At 42.7% G+C, this 16,058-nt stretch overlaps 2 protein-coding genes across 2 annotated transcripts; one reads left to right on the top strand and one right to left on the bottom strand.

Annotated features, from left to right (window-relative positions):
- Window positions 1–1,078: 1,078 nt before the first annotated feature.
- On the bottom strand, window positions 1,079–5,117 carry mpv17l (MPV17 mitochondrial membrane protein like). Its single transcript, XM_029159853.2, has 4 exons — window positions 4,386–5,117; window positions 4,138–4,208; window positions 3,289–3,318; window positions 1,079–3,072 (listed from the first exon to the last, which is right to left on the bottom strand). The coding sequence occupies exons 1-4, from the start codon at window positions 4,690–4,692 to the stop codon at window positions 2,857–2,859; spliced, it is 624 nt and encodes a 207-aa protein (XP_029015686.1). The 5' UTR covers window positions 4,693–5,117; the 3' UTR covers window positions 1,079–2,856.
- A 957-nt stretch (window positions 5,118–6,074) lies between these two features.
- crlf3 (cytokine receptor-like factor 3) lies at window positions 6,075–15,574 on the top strand. The gene is made up of 9 exons (XM_029159164.3): window positions 6,075–6,226; window positions 9,033–9,157; window positions 10,496–10,703; window positions 11,268–11,355; window positions 11,427–11,604; window positions 12,806–13,034; window positions 13,130–13,268; window positions 13,336–13,448; window positions 13,520–15,574. Exons 2-9 carry the CDS (start codon window positions 9,041–9,043, stop codon window positions 13,783–13,785), a joined length of 1,338 nt encoding a protein of 445 aa, XP_029014997.1. The 5' UTR covers window positions 6,075–6,226; window positions 9,033–9,040; the 3' UTR covers window positions 13,786–15,574.
- Window positions 15,575–16,058: the final 484 nt, after the last annotated feature.

The raw sequence follows: 16,058 nt of genomic DNA on the forward strand, positions 1-16,058 counted from the left end.
GGGCATGTAGACCAAGCATCTGCATAGTGTGGACGTTTTGATGGATTACGCAGGCCGCTGCTGCCTCCTGCTGCTGTCGGAAACACAATTATTAATTTATATACCAAAGCACTTGAACTGATCTTAAGGGTAATTTATTCTATATTAGTAAATAATTTGTCTGAACTACCTATAGTAATTAAGTTGATGACCAAACATAAATTAGTAGATACAATAGTAATCAACCATTCTTCCACTGTATATACATTCAATATTCTCTCTATATATATTGTTGACAGACATTTACTCATAAATAAATAAATTTATATCCTAAAACAAATTATCCTATGTTATTTTAACATTTTTGCTTTATTTATTTGTTTTTCTCTATGATTAGATCTGATTCTGAGAGGAGCCAACCTTCTACTCTCCATCTATGGCACTGACTTAACATAAAGTATGTTTTTGAAGGTTTATAAAGGACTGCTCCTTTTACAGAATCTTTGACTCTTACTGGGGAATTTTACTTCCTGTAGTTGGGGTCAGAGGTCATACTGGGCCAGTTCTGTTCGTGTTAGAGGGATTAGATAGGCCTATCTGGTCCTCATTAATCCACATGCACCATCAAAGAGATAAAGCTGTTATACAGACCAACATGAATACAAACCAACACAAAAATCTAATCCTTTCTATCCTTGATTCAAATCTGGACTGTATTCGTCTTTTTCAAAAGGTTTCCTACAATGACAGCAAATTATAAACTGGTGTGTGTGAGCTTTATTGACACCATGTAACTAATTTTGTATTTAGTTTTCTTGCTTACAGTGAGGTATAAAGGTTGATGCAACAGCTGAATAAATCCTTGAGAAGAGCAGCGGAGGAGGAGCTCTTCCAGCATGAATACAGCAAATATAGATTAATATTTAAAGTTTGATAATCCCACTTGATCATGTGCTTACTTCTCCTGACTGGTAATCAAGTTTTAATGTGCTATAGACAGTGGCGTTGGTGCACAAAGATAATTTGTCCAACAAATACCATTAAAATTTATAATTATTTCATCAGAACTCCCAATGAACAGAGCTGTTTAATTCTGGTTTATTTATTTTAGGTTAATTGTTATGTATCTTGTGAATGAAAACATAAAGTGTTTATATACTGTACAGTAACAAACAGGTGTACTATTTAAAAAACATCAACACACAACAAAAAACAGTTGAAGTCTTTACAGTTATTAATCATCACACTAATGTACTCAGACACAATTTTAAGTAGTTGTGATGTTGATGCACAGAATTAATCCTTTAGTGTTACTGACAGACATTAACCAACAAATGGTCGATTCACATAAGCAAGGTGTTACATAACGATAATAATAAGGTGTCTGGGCTGATGGCAACCTATGTGACGTTTCAAGTTTGAGGACAAAAATAAAAGACTTTGTAGGTTAAATGCGGAGAAACAACAAGAGGAATGAACACATGTGTGCTCTTGTACTAAAGCACATATTAAGGTCTTTCTACAGAAAATGTGAAATCCAAGATCACAAATAGTGTAAAGGGCAAAGACCAACATTTGTCAGTTTTATTTCTTCTCTTCTTAGGAACCATATTAATGACCAGAAATCTAAAGCCGAGTACCGTTATGAGCAGGGATTTACATGGGCTTTTGTGCCACATAGGTGAACTTTCTACTCACCTACTGACTTGAAGCTTCATTTGTAGCAAGAAACCTATTTTTTTATCTGATGCTGTACAAGAAATTGAACAGGTTTGCAGAATGTATTTGTACACCTGTACTGCTGACATTCAGACGCATGACCCCAAAATTACTAACACTGCTGAGAACTGCTTTCCATGTTTAAGCACCACTATCATGTTAAAATCTTTCATAGAAGAAAAACCTTTTTCATGATAAGGTGATTTATCTGGGTTTTATTTACATAATCTCTGCTAGATGTTTGATTTCACTTAAATTTTTGAAAACCTCTTGACCTGAGATGTTCTTTTTAACACAGCAGGTTACTGTAACATTAATCAAGCACCTTCTTGTTTAAAAGCCTTATTACTAAAACTGTCTCATTGAAGCTACCAGCCTGCAAAAGCAGAAAATAATAAGTATTATTATATTATACCTATTGGTGGCCACCCAACACTGTAGACCAGTGGTCAAGACAGTTTTGTCACCAAGATGGGAAGGCACCACTGGTATAAAATATTAAGCCTTTATTCTGAATTTTATTTTAATAAGAGCTCAGTAAATCGCAATTTGTAACACTCAACAGTGAGATCAGAATTGTAATTTCTGACTGTTAAATGTCTGCAGCAGGCATTGATTTGTCCTGACGAGACAATACTGCAACAGCACTATGTCAAAATCTACACTTCCACAGGTAAAGAAAGATGTATGTGATTCTAATGAGACACAGCACCAGTCTCAACACAAGGTCATATTTCTGTCTCCAGTACAGAGAAAAGACCTGTTAACACAGCTGCTCATAGATCTGCATGCATTGGGTCAGAACAGAAGCTGTTCCCAGAGCTACTGTCACACTGCATTAAGACATTAGGATATCACAATTCACGTATAAGTTGTAACAAGATATATATTAAATATCCATATACACATATATTCATGGGCATTTGTATAGTTTGTTAATATCCACATGGAAAGCTTATCTTCATCATGATCTTCATCACAAACTTAAAATTTCATTTGTCATAATAATTATCAGTCAAACTACTGTGTGCGTATATGACAACAAGTACAATAACCGCTGTTTTACTTTCCTATGCTGATCTGTTCTATGTGGCAGTTGGTTTAGAAGAAATTAAGCTCACAGGTCCAGACGACAGCAATAGGGGCCTCGGCCTCCTTTCAGTTTTCTTTCCGGGCCTTCTGCCTTTTTCGGGCTAAACGAGCTTCACGCATGTCCTCCAGGGTCCTACGAGGGTCCATGATGAAGGCAAGCGCCACCCCAGCCGTGCCGTCACCATTCTGACGAGAGAAGCACAGGAAGGTGGCCCAGAGGAAGGCGCAGCAGCCCATGAACGCCGTCCGCATGTACAGGGGCATCAGTACAAAGTTCAGAAACTGAGAGGAGGAGGAGGAGGCAGGATAAAGATGGGAAATAAACAGGAAAAATTTGAATACATGAATTAAGAACATATGAAATCGTGTGTTACCCCACTCTGTTATTGTTTTCCTTGAATTACTGTACAATTTGATTCTTCTAACCCACAATACAAATTAAAACATGATATTTGCTCTTGCTATTATCTTGCTGATATTAAATGTGCACATGTTTACCTGCATGAATGGCCAGTACAGGAGTCCAGTCTAGACGTTAAAGCATGAGAAGTTAGGAGCACAGAATATTAAATAAAAAAACTCTATAACACTTTAATACTACTAATACTACTATTACTAATAATGATATTAATCATACATACATACAGTACAGTCAAGTCCCAAATTATGAGTATACTTTTAGTCACCCAGCAAGGCTTTTAGTTTTTTTGATTGGAAATGTCAATTATGCCACGATGTACAAGAGGCATCATTGTGGAAAAAATATTACTCATCTTATATATACATTATTAATCGCTCCTCAATATTCAATTGAAATGCCTTTATTGGCTATTACAGCAATCAAACGAATTGCTGACCAGCTTTTTGCATTTTGCATCTTCACATGTCCTTTCATCCTTTCATCTGTAGCGATGAGCGTCAACCCTTAAAAGATGAGTATTCATTTTTTCCACAATGAATTAACTCTGGGAGAAGCCTGTGTCAAAAAGACTTGCTGGTAAAAGTAATATAGTAACAAGAATTCGCCAGGGTTTGACTGTACATACACACAGAGTCAAAGTTTTTCTTGAGGAAAAATACAAATCCCGTGTAACCACAGCACAAAATTTAACAAGCATGCGTCAGTAATGAACGTATAGCACTGTGATTTCCATGAATATTTTACCTATGCATCATAAGACAGACAGACCTTTTATCCACAGTAGTCACGATTGAATTACCCCACTGGCTCCCGGATGTTCTACAGATAATCTGGGTTAATCTGGTTGTGAGCTCGCCGCAGCAGCTACAGTGTGGTAGAAACAAAGGTGCCTTTCCTTCGCTTGTTGCTATCGAGTCCTTCCTTACCCTCCAGGTGTTGAAGAACTTTTCCCTCCAGTCTTCAAAGACATCCTCCTTACCCTCCAAGAAGCTCACCCCTGAAACACGGGGCACAGGTGTCAGTTTGGGGTGCGCAATTACGCACAGTCCAAAAACCCTGACAGGACGTCTCTTCACCCAGCTGTTGGCTGGAGTGTTCATAGATGTGTAATAACAGTATTAACCTTTTTAACAACATTTCATTTAATTTTAACGTTGGTGACAGGTCATCTTACCCGTGTAGAACACACTGGTGGCCAGAGGTGACGCGAAGCTTTGATCCAGCAGCAGTTTGCGAAAGACCATCCCGGCAGATTTTCCGGGGAACCTCCTCTCCAGCGCTCGCAGCCAGAAGTAATTAAAGTTCCCGTGGAAAGTGATGGCCACCGTCGCCACGTTGCGAGTGTGGTTCCAGTCAATTCGCTCTTTCTGAGCCAGGAGCTGATGGACGAGGTCCCCGCCGGCGAACAAGCACCCGTACAAAGTGACATTGGCCATCCAGGGGAACCGCTTGACGGCTTCTTTCAGAACGATTCTCCTCATTTTAGACTAATGGGAGAAAGAGTGAGACCTTGCTGACTTAAAGGAGATGCACGACTGCCCTGATTCGTTTCTATTCATCCAGGATGCAAGCAAAGCATCGTTACATCTAGATATCAGTCGGATCCAGCAGTTCGCAGCAATCAGGGAAGGGTTCGACCTCTTCATCGGCTGCAGCAACAGGATATCATACTTTATTAGGTCTCATGCAACTGATGAGAAAAGTAGATTCCGACAAAAGCCCCAAAACGAAATATTTGTGTTCTGCGTAAAATCTTTCATCGCCCCATTTGGTTGAGTTTGTAAGTGTTTCTCTTATAAGTACTGCGCCCGCAGATTTGAAAGTCACAGAGAAACGCGTGAAGAGGCTCAACTGGAATGTTAGTTTAAACTCCAGATCGTCCTTCCTGCCTTTTAGTCGGCGTGCGGCTCCCGGTGAGTCATGCGCCTCTCAAATAAATCCCGCGGGTCACTCGCTAATCTGAAGGATTGTCAGGTTCCAACGTTGGCCGCTGGCCTGCACGACTGCGTGGCTGATATTTACAGCAGCGGTCTGCTAAACTGAGCTTTGGTCAAACAGCGTTCATCCAGTCCATGCGCTGTCAGATCAGCAGACGCAGCGAACCTCGAGAGACTCTGGGTTGAAATGTGGTTCTGAAATAGAAATGGCTGTAGTTGCCATTGGTAAGTTTATCATATGCATATGTTTAATTATATGACTTCAAACATACAATGTTGCAGGAGAAGGTTATCTTAACCTCAAGCTGCCAGTTACAAACCAGTAGAGGTCGGTGTCTTTCCACTTTATCATTCCACTACTGACCCTTGAGACGCGGAAATTCTATTTGTTAAAATTGGGTATTTTATGTGCATAACAAATAATAGATAATTAACTTTTTGCTTGTACTTTCTGGCAACTGGCCAAAAACACATTATATTCCATAATGAAACCGCTAATATGGAGGTTTTGGCCTTTGTTATTTATTTAACCGATTATAGTCGACCACTGGTCACTCGGTGAAATCAGATTTCACTTAAATGGACGCATCATGAACGAATATTTGACCATTTGAAGTCATAATGTTAATGTCCAACGCTAATTCTGAGGATTCATTTGAATTAAGTTTACTTTGTTTCCTGGCTGTGTTTTATAACTCCTAAAATTCAATACATGCAAATAAGTTTTAATTATTTGAGACCCATTAAGTAAATAAGGGATTTTTCAGATTTGATCTTTCTATTTGATCTGATCCCTGGACTTGAACTTAGTTTCAATTTATTTCGTCAGCTCTACTTTTATCTGTAGGGATGCTTGACTAAGGAGGGAAAGGCGGGACATGTGTCGACCCTATTGGTGAACGCTCCTGTCGATCAAACTAATCTCGCTTGCCATTTGCTGTTGCCCTTAAAGCCTCGGAAGTGTCATTTTTGGACTTGATCAAAACTTCTGCATATCGAGCGGTGCTGTGGCAGCGGCTTCGCGTTGATTCATAACCGTTGGCACAAGTTGAATGGCCACTGGGAAGCGTTAAAACAGGTACGTTTGACATATTACCATCACACAGCAGAACTGTGGGCTGTAGCTTCACGGACCGACCAGTTAATGGGGGTTGGTGTCCGAGACATGACCCGAGTTTCATTGTCTTTGGGCAACAGGCTAGCCCCAACTTTCCATCTGACTTTTAACGATGCGGATGAGTTAATGACAAAGCCTGTTAAAATTGGTTTGTTTTCTCACTAACGGGCAAACGACGCCCAGCAGAGAGGACCACATCTCCGCGACTCCACTTACTTTGACACGCTAACTGTTAAAGCTGTTACAAGTTTGTGGGGCCGTTCGCCTGTTATTGTCATTAGCCCGTCCACACCGTGGCGAGCAGCGCCGACCTCTCTTAAACGTCACATTCCATCATTTTGGTCTAGTTTGTGAAATGTTACGAAGCCGAATGCAACTGACGGATCTGGTGCTCAAATAAACGCACATTCCGGTTAATATTGTGCATAGGAGCGTGCAAAATGGTGGCGCGAACTTGGAAATGCTGATTTTCCGAACGGAGTTTGGGAGATTCTTGTCAACCTCAGCAAGCGACAAGGCAGCGTGAAATATACGAGTGTGTTTTAGGGTTCCTGTTAAGTCAGACCAGCGTTTCACGGACCACAGCCTCCGCCAACGCGAACATAACTCAAAAATACGGAAGTTCTTGGGGGCCAGTTCAGACACGTCTGATGCTTTGGGTTTGTCAACGCTCTCGCGAGCGACGTGTCTGTCATAACTTTGCCGTTGATCACAACATGTGCAGCACGAGGATCACATTATGGGGAAAGATGAAACCAGTAACATTCCAACTGGGTCATAGAAATACCCGACTGAAGGGAATGATAACGTTTTCTTTTACTATATGGAAATTGGCATCAGATGACGTTCGGTTTTAAAAGAAGGCAAAATACTCAATGATGCTCCAGGATGAACAGCTCAATAGCAAGTTTTGGATCATGACAAAAATGCTCGTGGTGAAATAAATGTATGTATTTGTCGCCTGCATAACATTCTACATATTGTACTGACACCACAGACGTGTGAAGGAGCGACACTAGGGCATCTTCCCATGCTGAGTGACCTAAATACTCTCGAATCGCGCTGCTGTCTGCATTCTCTAGCTGCATATTTACCCACGGCACAGGCATAAAAGATCATTAAAGGCATTACGATGATCATAGCAATAGACAAAAGATGTTTTTGTGTGATCTAAGAATCAGCGTGTCGCTTGGCTGGCTAAGAGTCCTGCATTCACTTAAAGTCTTTAGCAGGTTTTAGAGGGATTATCATCTACAGGATTAAAGAGATAACGTGAGGCCCAGCACACGTTTCCAAGGATGAAGAAGGAAATCTACATGTGGGTAGATGTTTGTGCGTGCACTATTGCTGTTTTGGGAGTTTTGTGATGAGCGTTGCCTACTGTACTGTATGTTATTATGAGTGAGCAGATGCATCTGCAGCTCTGCTCTTCATGGACAAGGGGTCTGTGAACAACACATTTTTGTTCATATTGCTTGAAAGTGATCATTGCCATGGATTCTATGTTGTAGGAGAATGGAGTGAAATCATGTGGTTTAGTGGTCTTTCATTTAGCCACGATGTTGAAATTGTTTTTGTGAACCCATCTTTGATTCAGTCATCTGAAGTTGAGCAGCGGTGTTAATCACAGTGTAACGTTCTGTAAGATGCACCTCTGAGTCGCCCCACCATGATTTACACGCTATACGCTGCACATGCACGAGTGCTGTCACTGACCAAAAATAGACATCTCGAGCAGGAAGACATGTAAAGTAGTCTGAAAGGAAATTTGTCTCCTCTTTAGTTTTGTTCTGGAAACGTTTTTTAAAACGGTTTGTCCAGTAAAAAAGTCTGTTTATATACTAAACACTAGCTTCGAATAGTTTAAGTGAGCAAACTGTCAGTCAGCACCCACGGGGAGCAGGAAAGCATTAGAAATATTAATAATGGGTCTATTTCCATTTCTGGTAGCTGCTTCCTTGTTCAGCTCTATAAAGTTGCTGTAGATGGTTTTTGTTCTGTCGTGGCTTTCATACTGAACTAACGATTAAAAGAGCTGCTTTAAACTAGAATGACTGCACGCTGATGCTGCTGCATTGCTATCAGTTCCCCCACACACCAAATGACTTTAACCTGCAGCCAAAGCAAACCAAGCAGCGGAGCAGCAGCCTTGTTGGCAGTAGATACTAAGGTCAGAGGAAGGAGCCTATAACACACATTATATTGTGCTATCGTCATAGTATTCTAGAGGATACACCTAACGTAGGTTTAAATTGTGCCTAAAGGTCAGCTATTAGTCCGGTTGTGTGATGCCAAGGCGAGCATGTAGTGGTTGTCAAGTAAGTGGTACTGTAGCTGTAGGAAGTGGTTTGTCTTGTTGCCACACATCCTCTGTTGTCTGAAATGCTCTGCAGCCTGCATTGAAGTGTTAGCACCATTAAGGCTCCAGGGGACTGATTCCTTCGCAAACATTGACACAGCTGATTGAATTCAGTTCATTTTATTTAGCTATTTTCCAACAAGTCAGGTATGCTAAACAATAATAAACGGAGCCAGTGCATGAACTGATGCACTTTAACAGTAAACACAGTAGTTGGTGTGTCTACATCTTGCCTGCATTTTGTAAATATTCCTCCGGTGTGTGTGTGTGTGTGTGTGTGTGTGTGTGTGTGTGTGTGTGTGTGTGTGTGTGTGTGTGTGTGTGTGTGTGTGTGTGTGTGTGTGTGTGTGTGTGTGTGTGTGTGTGTGTGTGTGTGTGTGTGTGTGTGTGTGTGTGTGTGTGTGTTAGACGGGAGGATGTCTGTGGAGGTGGATGTGCTGCTGCAGGAGGCCAAAGAAAGCATCGAGGCGGCCCAGAACTACCGCAGTGAACTCCAGCAGCGCCTGCATGGCCTCAACCAGGCCCGCAAACAGGTACCGACCATCTACACGTTCAACACTGGACACACACAAAGCATCACCATCAAGAAAGTGACATTGCAGCTAAGTTCTTCCCTATAAAGTTGAGCAGGGCAGGCTAATGTGAAGGCCCCATGACCCAGAACAGTCCCAGGAGAGCACGTTGTCCCTCTCGTTGCTATCGCTTCCTTCCCCCTGCTGTCTAGATTCACCCATCCAGCTGCTCACAGTAAACAACGCAGTTTCCTGTTTCTATGGATGGACAGCAAGCTCTAGAGGAGACAGGACGGTAAAGAAAGGAACAGGCCATTGTTGTCCTGAGTCAGTCAGCCTGGACTATAATCAGAAATAGTTAGTTTCTAAGTATATTCTCTTCATATCTTTAGTGAAATATAAGTTTGTTTTTTACATTTGAGCTAAGTTCAAGTTGAATGTGAAAGACATTTGTCAAAATCTGAATTTACCATATTATGATTACAGTAATATAAGTTCAGATCTGATCCACCTCCTTACTTCTCATCCAGCATGATGGTTGCTCTGTCACCTAGCCCTGCTGTGAGTGAATCATACATCGTCTTAGACCAAGTATGGCTTTCTTTCTCATAGCCTCCCAGTCTCCCACAGATGGGATGCTTCGGTGCCAGGTTATTGGAATCCAGGAAACATTAACCACAGTCACACACAATGACGATAAGAAAGGAGCCACCAGAGTGTGCGTGTTTGAAAGCTCGAACAATACTATCACTGCCCCATCTCGTATTTGTAAGAGTGGTCGTCCAAACATTTGGGGCGAGTCTTTGTCTGTTTCATCAGATGTCAGATCACCTCCTCCCACATGAAATAAATAGCTTGGTTGTATTTTTAGCCTGACTATTATTTTACTAGTCTAATGTTGATGGGTTTCTGTGTTGGGCAGGTAGTGATGTGATTTCACAAAAAGCCCTGTGTGTATATGTGTGAGGGTTCCTGTCAGTCAAACCTGCTGGTTGCTGCTGTAACTCTCCCTCAACTCTGCGTTGTGTTTGTGCCTAAACATACTTTTTCAGGGAGGAAGTGAAACATGACTCTGCCTCCGATGACAAACCATCAAGTTTCCTGACACACTAATGTCAGTGAGGGTAGCTTGTACTTACACTAGTAGTGGTAGGGCGGTACTAATGTGCCATAAGCTCCACTCATACTAGCAGCAGAGCCCTCCTGTCCTGGATATTAACTGGAGCACAAAATATGATTTAATCTGCAGCTGAAAATAGCTGCAAACAAATCCAGTGTTTTCTGTAGTTTTAATGTAATTGGAGAGTTTTACGCCGCTAGTGTCCATGATGCCATAAGCACCTTCTCCTTGCTCTGCAGATCCGGGGAAGTTCGGGTCAGGCCCGCGAGACCCTCCGCCGTCACTTCACCGAGCTGCAGGCCGCAGCAGCTCGGCTGCTGACGGAGCGACTGGCCGCCTTGCTGGCCGAGGTGGACGCCATCGAGGCCGACAGCGTCAGACCGCTGGACGACTGCCAGAGCCTGATTGAACACGGAGTGGGCCAGGCGGACGAGCTGCTGCGAGAAGGTGGGTCCCAATAAGCTGACGCTCAGAGGTCTGTTGTTGGACAGACACCGTGAGCACATCTGCAACACATTTGTTTTTAGGAAGGGGGAAAGGAATGCTTGCTGGGTGAAGATCATTTTACAGTTTAAGGGAGTTTCTGGGTCATGGAGCTCTGGGATGAAACTAAAGCCACACACAAATACTAGAAAAATATAATGCTTCAACATTTAAATCTGCTACTTTTACTCCAGTGCAAATTTGGCATCATATGTTTCACCATATGTGTCCTGCTGACTATGCTCTTCCTTATTTGCACCATCCCACATGTTTGCATCTCTTCTACCATCTGAGCAGCTTGAGCACCGTAACACAAGCAGCCAGTTTCCCTGCCTACAATGAATGCAGTCACTTGTGCCTGCAACTGTTTAACTGTCTCACACACACAGACCTGGGACTCATTTATTCCCATGCAAATACTGCTGATGTAAATATGAACACTGCTGATAACACACTAGCCTTAAGTCCTGCTACATAAGGAAGTCTGATGTTTTGGTGTACAGCGTCTGTGTCTTTTACTGTCGGCAGGGGAAGCAGCGCTACGTTGTGGTCTAGGGGAGAAGGAGGACAAACTGGGTAGTTTCACCAAGAAGGCCATGCACATTCAACTGGACAGGTAGGTCCTTACCTCTGGTCAACGATGCCTTCCTCACAGACATCACCTTTTAACTGGCTCTGTGTGTTCAGTCTACCAGAGGTACCAGCATTGGTGGACGTGCCGTGCGTTTCAGCCCAGCTGGATGACTCCCTGCTGGGTCTGCTGAAGGACCGGGTGTCCCGCCATGGCTCCGTTTCCTCCCACCCGCCCGTCCAGATAGAGGAGCTACAGGAGCGACCTGGCGGCGTCTTGGTCCGCTGGTGTAAGGTCAGGAGATGAAACCGAAAAAAAAATACTGCCACGCCAACTGAAAGCATTTACTGTACATCGGCTTGCAAAAGTATTCATACCCCTTGAGCTTTTCCACATTTTTGCTCATTATGACCACAAACATAAAAATATTGGAATTATTGGAATGTTTGCACATTCTTCCTTGCAAAAAGATTCCAGCTGAGTCAGATTAGATGGAGAGCGTTTGTGAATGGCCGTTTTCAGATCTTGCCACAGATTCTTGCCTCACTTCTCGACCTGGATTTAGGTCTGGACTTTGACTGGACCATTCCAACACATAAAATATGTTTCATTTTAAACCATTCCATTGTAGTCTTGGGTTTATGTTTAGGGTCGTTGTCCTGTTGGAAGGTGAATCTCTGCCCCAGTCTCAAGTGTTTTGCAGACTCCAACAGGTTTTCCTCCCAGATTGCTCTGTATTTGTCTTCATCCATCTTCCCATCAACTCTGACTAGCTTTGCTGACCCTGCTGAAGAGAAGCGGCCCCAGAGCATGATGCTGCCACCACCATGTCTGACAGTGGGTATGGTGTGTTATGAGTGATGTGCAGTGTTAGGTTCCCGCCACACATAGTGTTTTGCATTTTGGCCAAAAAGTTTAATTTTGGTCCCATCTGACCAGAGCACCTTCTTCCACACGTTTGCTGGGTCACTCACATGGCTCCTGGCAAACTGCAAAACAGGACTTCTTGGTTTTCTTTTAACAACAATTCTTCGAGAGTTCATCCAGACTCACCATGGGCCTCTTGGCTACATCTCTGATCAGTGCCCTCCTTGTTCAGCCTTTTAGTTTAGGTGGACGACCATGTCTCTGTAGGTTTGCAGTGCATGCATGGACTGAACAGTGGTCTGAGATGTTCAAAGCTTGGTAAATGTTTTTATACCCTACCCCTGCTTTAAATTTCACCACAACTTTATCCCTCACCTGCCTGGTGTGTTCCTTGGACTTCATGATGCTGTTTGCTCACCAGTATTCTCTTAATAAATCACAGAGGCTGTCACAGAACATCTGTATTTGTACTTCTTGTAGACATCTTTCACATAACATTCCAATAAAATATATTTATGTTCATTGTCATAATGTGCAAAAATGTGAAAAGGCTCATGGGGTATGAATACCTTTGCAAGCCACTGTATATCCACGTGACGTGCTTGTAACTTTGTCATATGTGCGGCAGGTGGACGAAGACTTTGCTGCAGCAGAGTATCGGTTACAGCACCGGAGTTCTGGCAGCGGAGGGAGCCAGTACGAGGACTCCTACATCGGTCGGGACAGTGAGTTTCTGGTTCTCCACTTGGACCCTCACACGGAATATCTGTTCAGGGTCTGTGCCCGTGGAGAGGGTCGCACAGAGTGGAGCCCCTGGAGCATCCCACAGACAGGATATACCACACTGCCACCACATGGTGAGTGAAGACTCCTCATCTGAGCCAGGCACAGCACATTGGTAGTTCGATGACGCTAATGCAGGCTGGGCTGTGTGTCTGTTGATCCACACCAGAGTGGCGTCCAGGCACTGATGGGTACATTCTGAGCAGCAGGAGAAACATTGCCCTGCGCAGTGACTCCTCCCAGTCGCGCTGCCCTGTGCTCTACTCCAGGGCGCCCACCTACTTCTGTGGCCAGACCCTGACCTTCAAGTAGGTACAACACCCGCATAGGCTGCAACGATTATGAATGGATACGCTGACTTGCCTTGCCTTGCAGGATCTCTGCAGCCAGTCAGCTGGATCCAAGGGACAGTCTGGGAGTGTGCGTGGACATTCAGAGGGAGGCGGAGTCGCTTCAGAGAGACCAGGCGGTCTGCATTTCCACCAACGGTACGCCAACACACAGGCACAGTTCACAGGAGAGTCCAGCCTTTTTAAACAGACCCGTGTCCCCCTCTCAGGTGCTGTGTACGTAAACGGTAAAGAGATGACCAACCAGCTGCCTGCCATCTCCCTGGGCTCTGCCGTGACCTTTGACATGGAGGTGGTGAATCTGTTCCCCATCAGCAACAACAACCTCAGCGATGGGGGCAACTTCAAGCTGAGGGTGACCATCGGATCAGGCAACCGGGAGGTGGTGTTTGACTGGCTGGTGGACCAGGCAGTAGACTCCCTCTTCTTCGGCTGCTCCTTCGCCCAGTCCGGCTGGAAAGTGCTGGTGTATTGACCGTTAAAAAGGTGGATTCTCCAGTCTGCTGGAGTTTAGAACCTGCTCACACAGGCTCCATTACCTTTGGTTTAAACATTTGTCATATGTTCTTTTTTGTTTTACACCTAAAGCACTTGCAAAGTCTGGGGAAAAGGATCAGTCGTTCATTTTTACACAGACGTGTTAAATGTCAGACATGTTTCTCAACATCAGCAGCAACTCACAGCGTTTTTTACATATCAATTATTTATCTTGAAAAACCTACTGCTTGGTCATTGACCTTTCCAGATCTGAAAAATGCCTGGCATTTACCAACGTACAATGAGTAACGGGTGTGAACATGTAAAAGAAAAACAGTCAAAGCGGAGTAAAGGTTTATTGAACCCAGCTGTCTGCCGAACACAAAAGCAATGTTTCCTCCAGTAAAGTTCCTCTAGCACAGAGCTGCAGACCTGTTGCCATTTCCACCGTTTGCATAATTCTAGTCCCTGAGCCAACATCGTCAACACATACAACTTTAGTTTCTCTGTAAGTTGACGAAACTGGTTCAAGCTGCAGTTGCTCCAGGAGGAATATTCCTCAGCCACATACTCAGTTATATTCACAGATATGCTGATTTATTAGTTATCTTCCGAGTCTTTGACAGATGCAGTGTATTTACAGGCAGAAACAAGAAGTCAGTTTGTGCAATAATGTGAATGTGTCAGATACACCGAAGCAGGTCATGGCACTGACTGAGACATGCTTCTCCAGGCTGCGTGCATCCAGATGAGATGTTTCCTACAAACTGCACTTCTGCCTCATTGTGTGTGTAAATATACTGACTCTGGCTTTAAGGACACGATCACTATCTGGGAACAAACGTGATGTATCCTGGGTTTTGCAGACTCTGTGTTGATCTTCTCTTCATTGTACATGTGAAGCCGAAACTGGCTAAATCACAAGAATCTCACTCTTCTTCAGTCTTCAGCCTGAAGTTGGGAGGACTGGTTCATCACAGCTTGTTGGCTTTTAGTTTGTCTTTGATGTTTCTCACAAGGTCGGCGACTGTTTACAGCTTTTGAAAATGTTTTCATTTGGCATCTTCCTCTCTTTTAATGTGTCTATGCATTTTTTTATCTAGCTTATTGACAGTTTGATACCTGTTTTAACAAACCATCACTGTGAATCCATTGTCTTTTTATTTTTTTAAAGTCTTCTGTAACGGGATGGTTCACCAAAAATCCCAATCCACCTGCCTGCCTTCAGTTTCTCATACCAATATTATTAATAGTTCAAGCCTGTTATGTTGAAGTATTTTTAATTTCATAAGGATTTGATGAGAAAATACTTTTCGGCTTCTTCTGAGAAAGTATTTAATAGTTCATTTTTCTCTGACTGTGTTTCTGTTTGACGTTTTTTAAATGTACACTATGCAGGTTGTCATAACTACAGCTGTTAACAATACAAGCTGCAGTCCAGGCTGAAGAAACCTTTGTTTTTGGTTGTACTGTTGCCTTAACTTTACTAGACTCGTAATTTTGTTTTAGCTTTTCGCAATGACAATCTTAACAGTATTCAGAAAACCTGCCATTTGATATTTAAGAGGTGTTCATTGGTAAAAGTGACGGCGTGTGTTCAGTCCGGTTTAGAGAGTGGAACTCATTGCTGCACCCTTGTTAAGACTGTTGAGGATGTGTTTGAGGTCAGGACATGAATTATCACCTCTAACATGGAAGTGTTGACACAAAACCTGTGTCAGACCTGTACGCTGCACAAACACAAGGAAAGTGAGACATGGATCAAATAAATGTTCTTTGGTTAAAAACTGTGTGCTTTATGTAGATTGACTGACATGTTTAAAGACACAGCTGCAACCTAAATGAGGAGCTTCACTGAAAGTTAAAGTGTTTAAAATTATTATTTTTTTTAATTTATGATTAGTCATCTTTAAACAAGTCTCATAATTAATGGGAAGTAATGACCTGAATCCAAACATGTACCCAGCATCTCTTCTTTAGCTTTAACAAACTTGTTTATGGATACTAAATTCACTGCTAGTCTTCATCAGTATTTTGAGGATGTTAAACCTTGGCTGATTCCAGATGCTGGTAGATTTAATCAGACACAAACTAAATGTTCTTCTATCAGGACATATAAAAAAACAAGTGAACTAAAAGACAATCAGTTAAAATAGTGACATCTTCTGGTCAAAGCTTAACACTTCAGACATTAAATGTTTAATATAAAATAGTCAGTTACTGTGAGCCTGTTTGTCTTAATGAACCACTGGGTTTGCCAGTTGTCATGAG

The sequence above is a fragment of the Betta splendens genome, chromosome 8 (assembly GCF_900634795.4).
Source record: "Betta splendens chromosome 8, fBetSpl5.4, whole genome shotgun sequence".
Taxonomy (NCBI): domain Eukaryota; kingdom Metazoa; phylum Chordata; class Actinopteri; order Anabantiformes; family Osphronemidae; genus Betta; species Betta splendens.

What these genes read in the sequence shown, in the direction of transcription:
- crlf3 (XM_029159164.3), top strand. Translation starts at nt 9,041, where the DNA reads ATGTCTGTGGAGGTGGATGTGCTGCTGCAGGAGGCCAAAGAAAGCATC. An exon ending in ATGCACATTCAACTGGACAG is followed by an intron (nt 11,356 to 11,426) that starts GTAGGTCCTTAC and finishes CTGTGTGTTCAG; the next exon opens with TCTACCAGAGGTACCAGCAT. An exon ending in TACCACACTGCCACCACATG is followed by an intron (nt 13,035 to 13,129) that starts GTGAGTGAAGAC and finishes GATCCACACCAG; the next exon opens with AGTGGCGTCCAGGCACTGAT.
- mpv17l (XM_029159853.2), bottom strand. Translation starts at nt 4,692, where the DNA reads ATGAGGAGAATCGTTCTGAAAGAAGCCGTCAAGCGGTTCCCCTGGATG. An exon ending in CACCAGTGTGTTCTACACGG is followed by an intron (nt 4,209 to 4,385) that starts GTAAGATGACCT and finishes CCCGTGTTTCAG; the next exon opens with GGGTGAGCTTCTTGGAGGGT. An exon ending in TGTACTGGCCATTCATGCAG is followed by an intron (nt 3,073 to 3,288) that starts GTAAACATGTGC and finishes TCCTCCTCTCAG; the next exon opens with TTTCTGAACTTTGTACTGAT.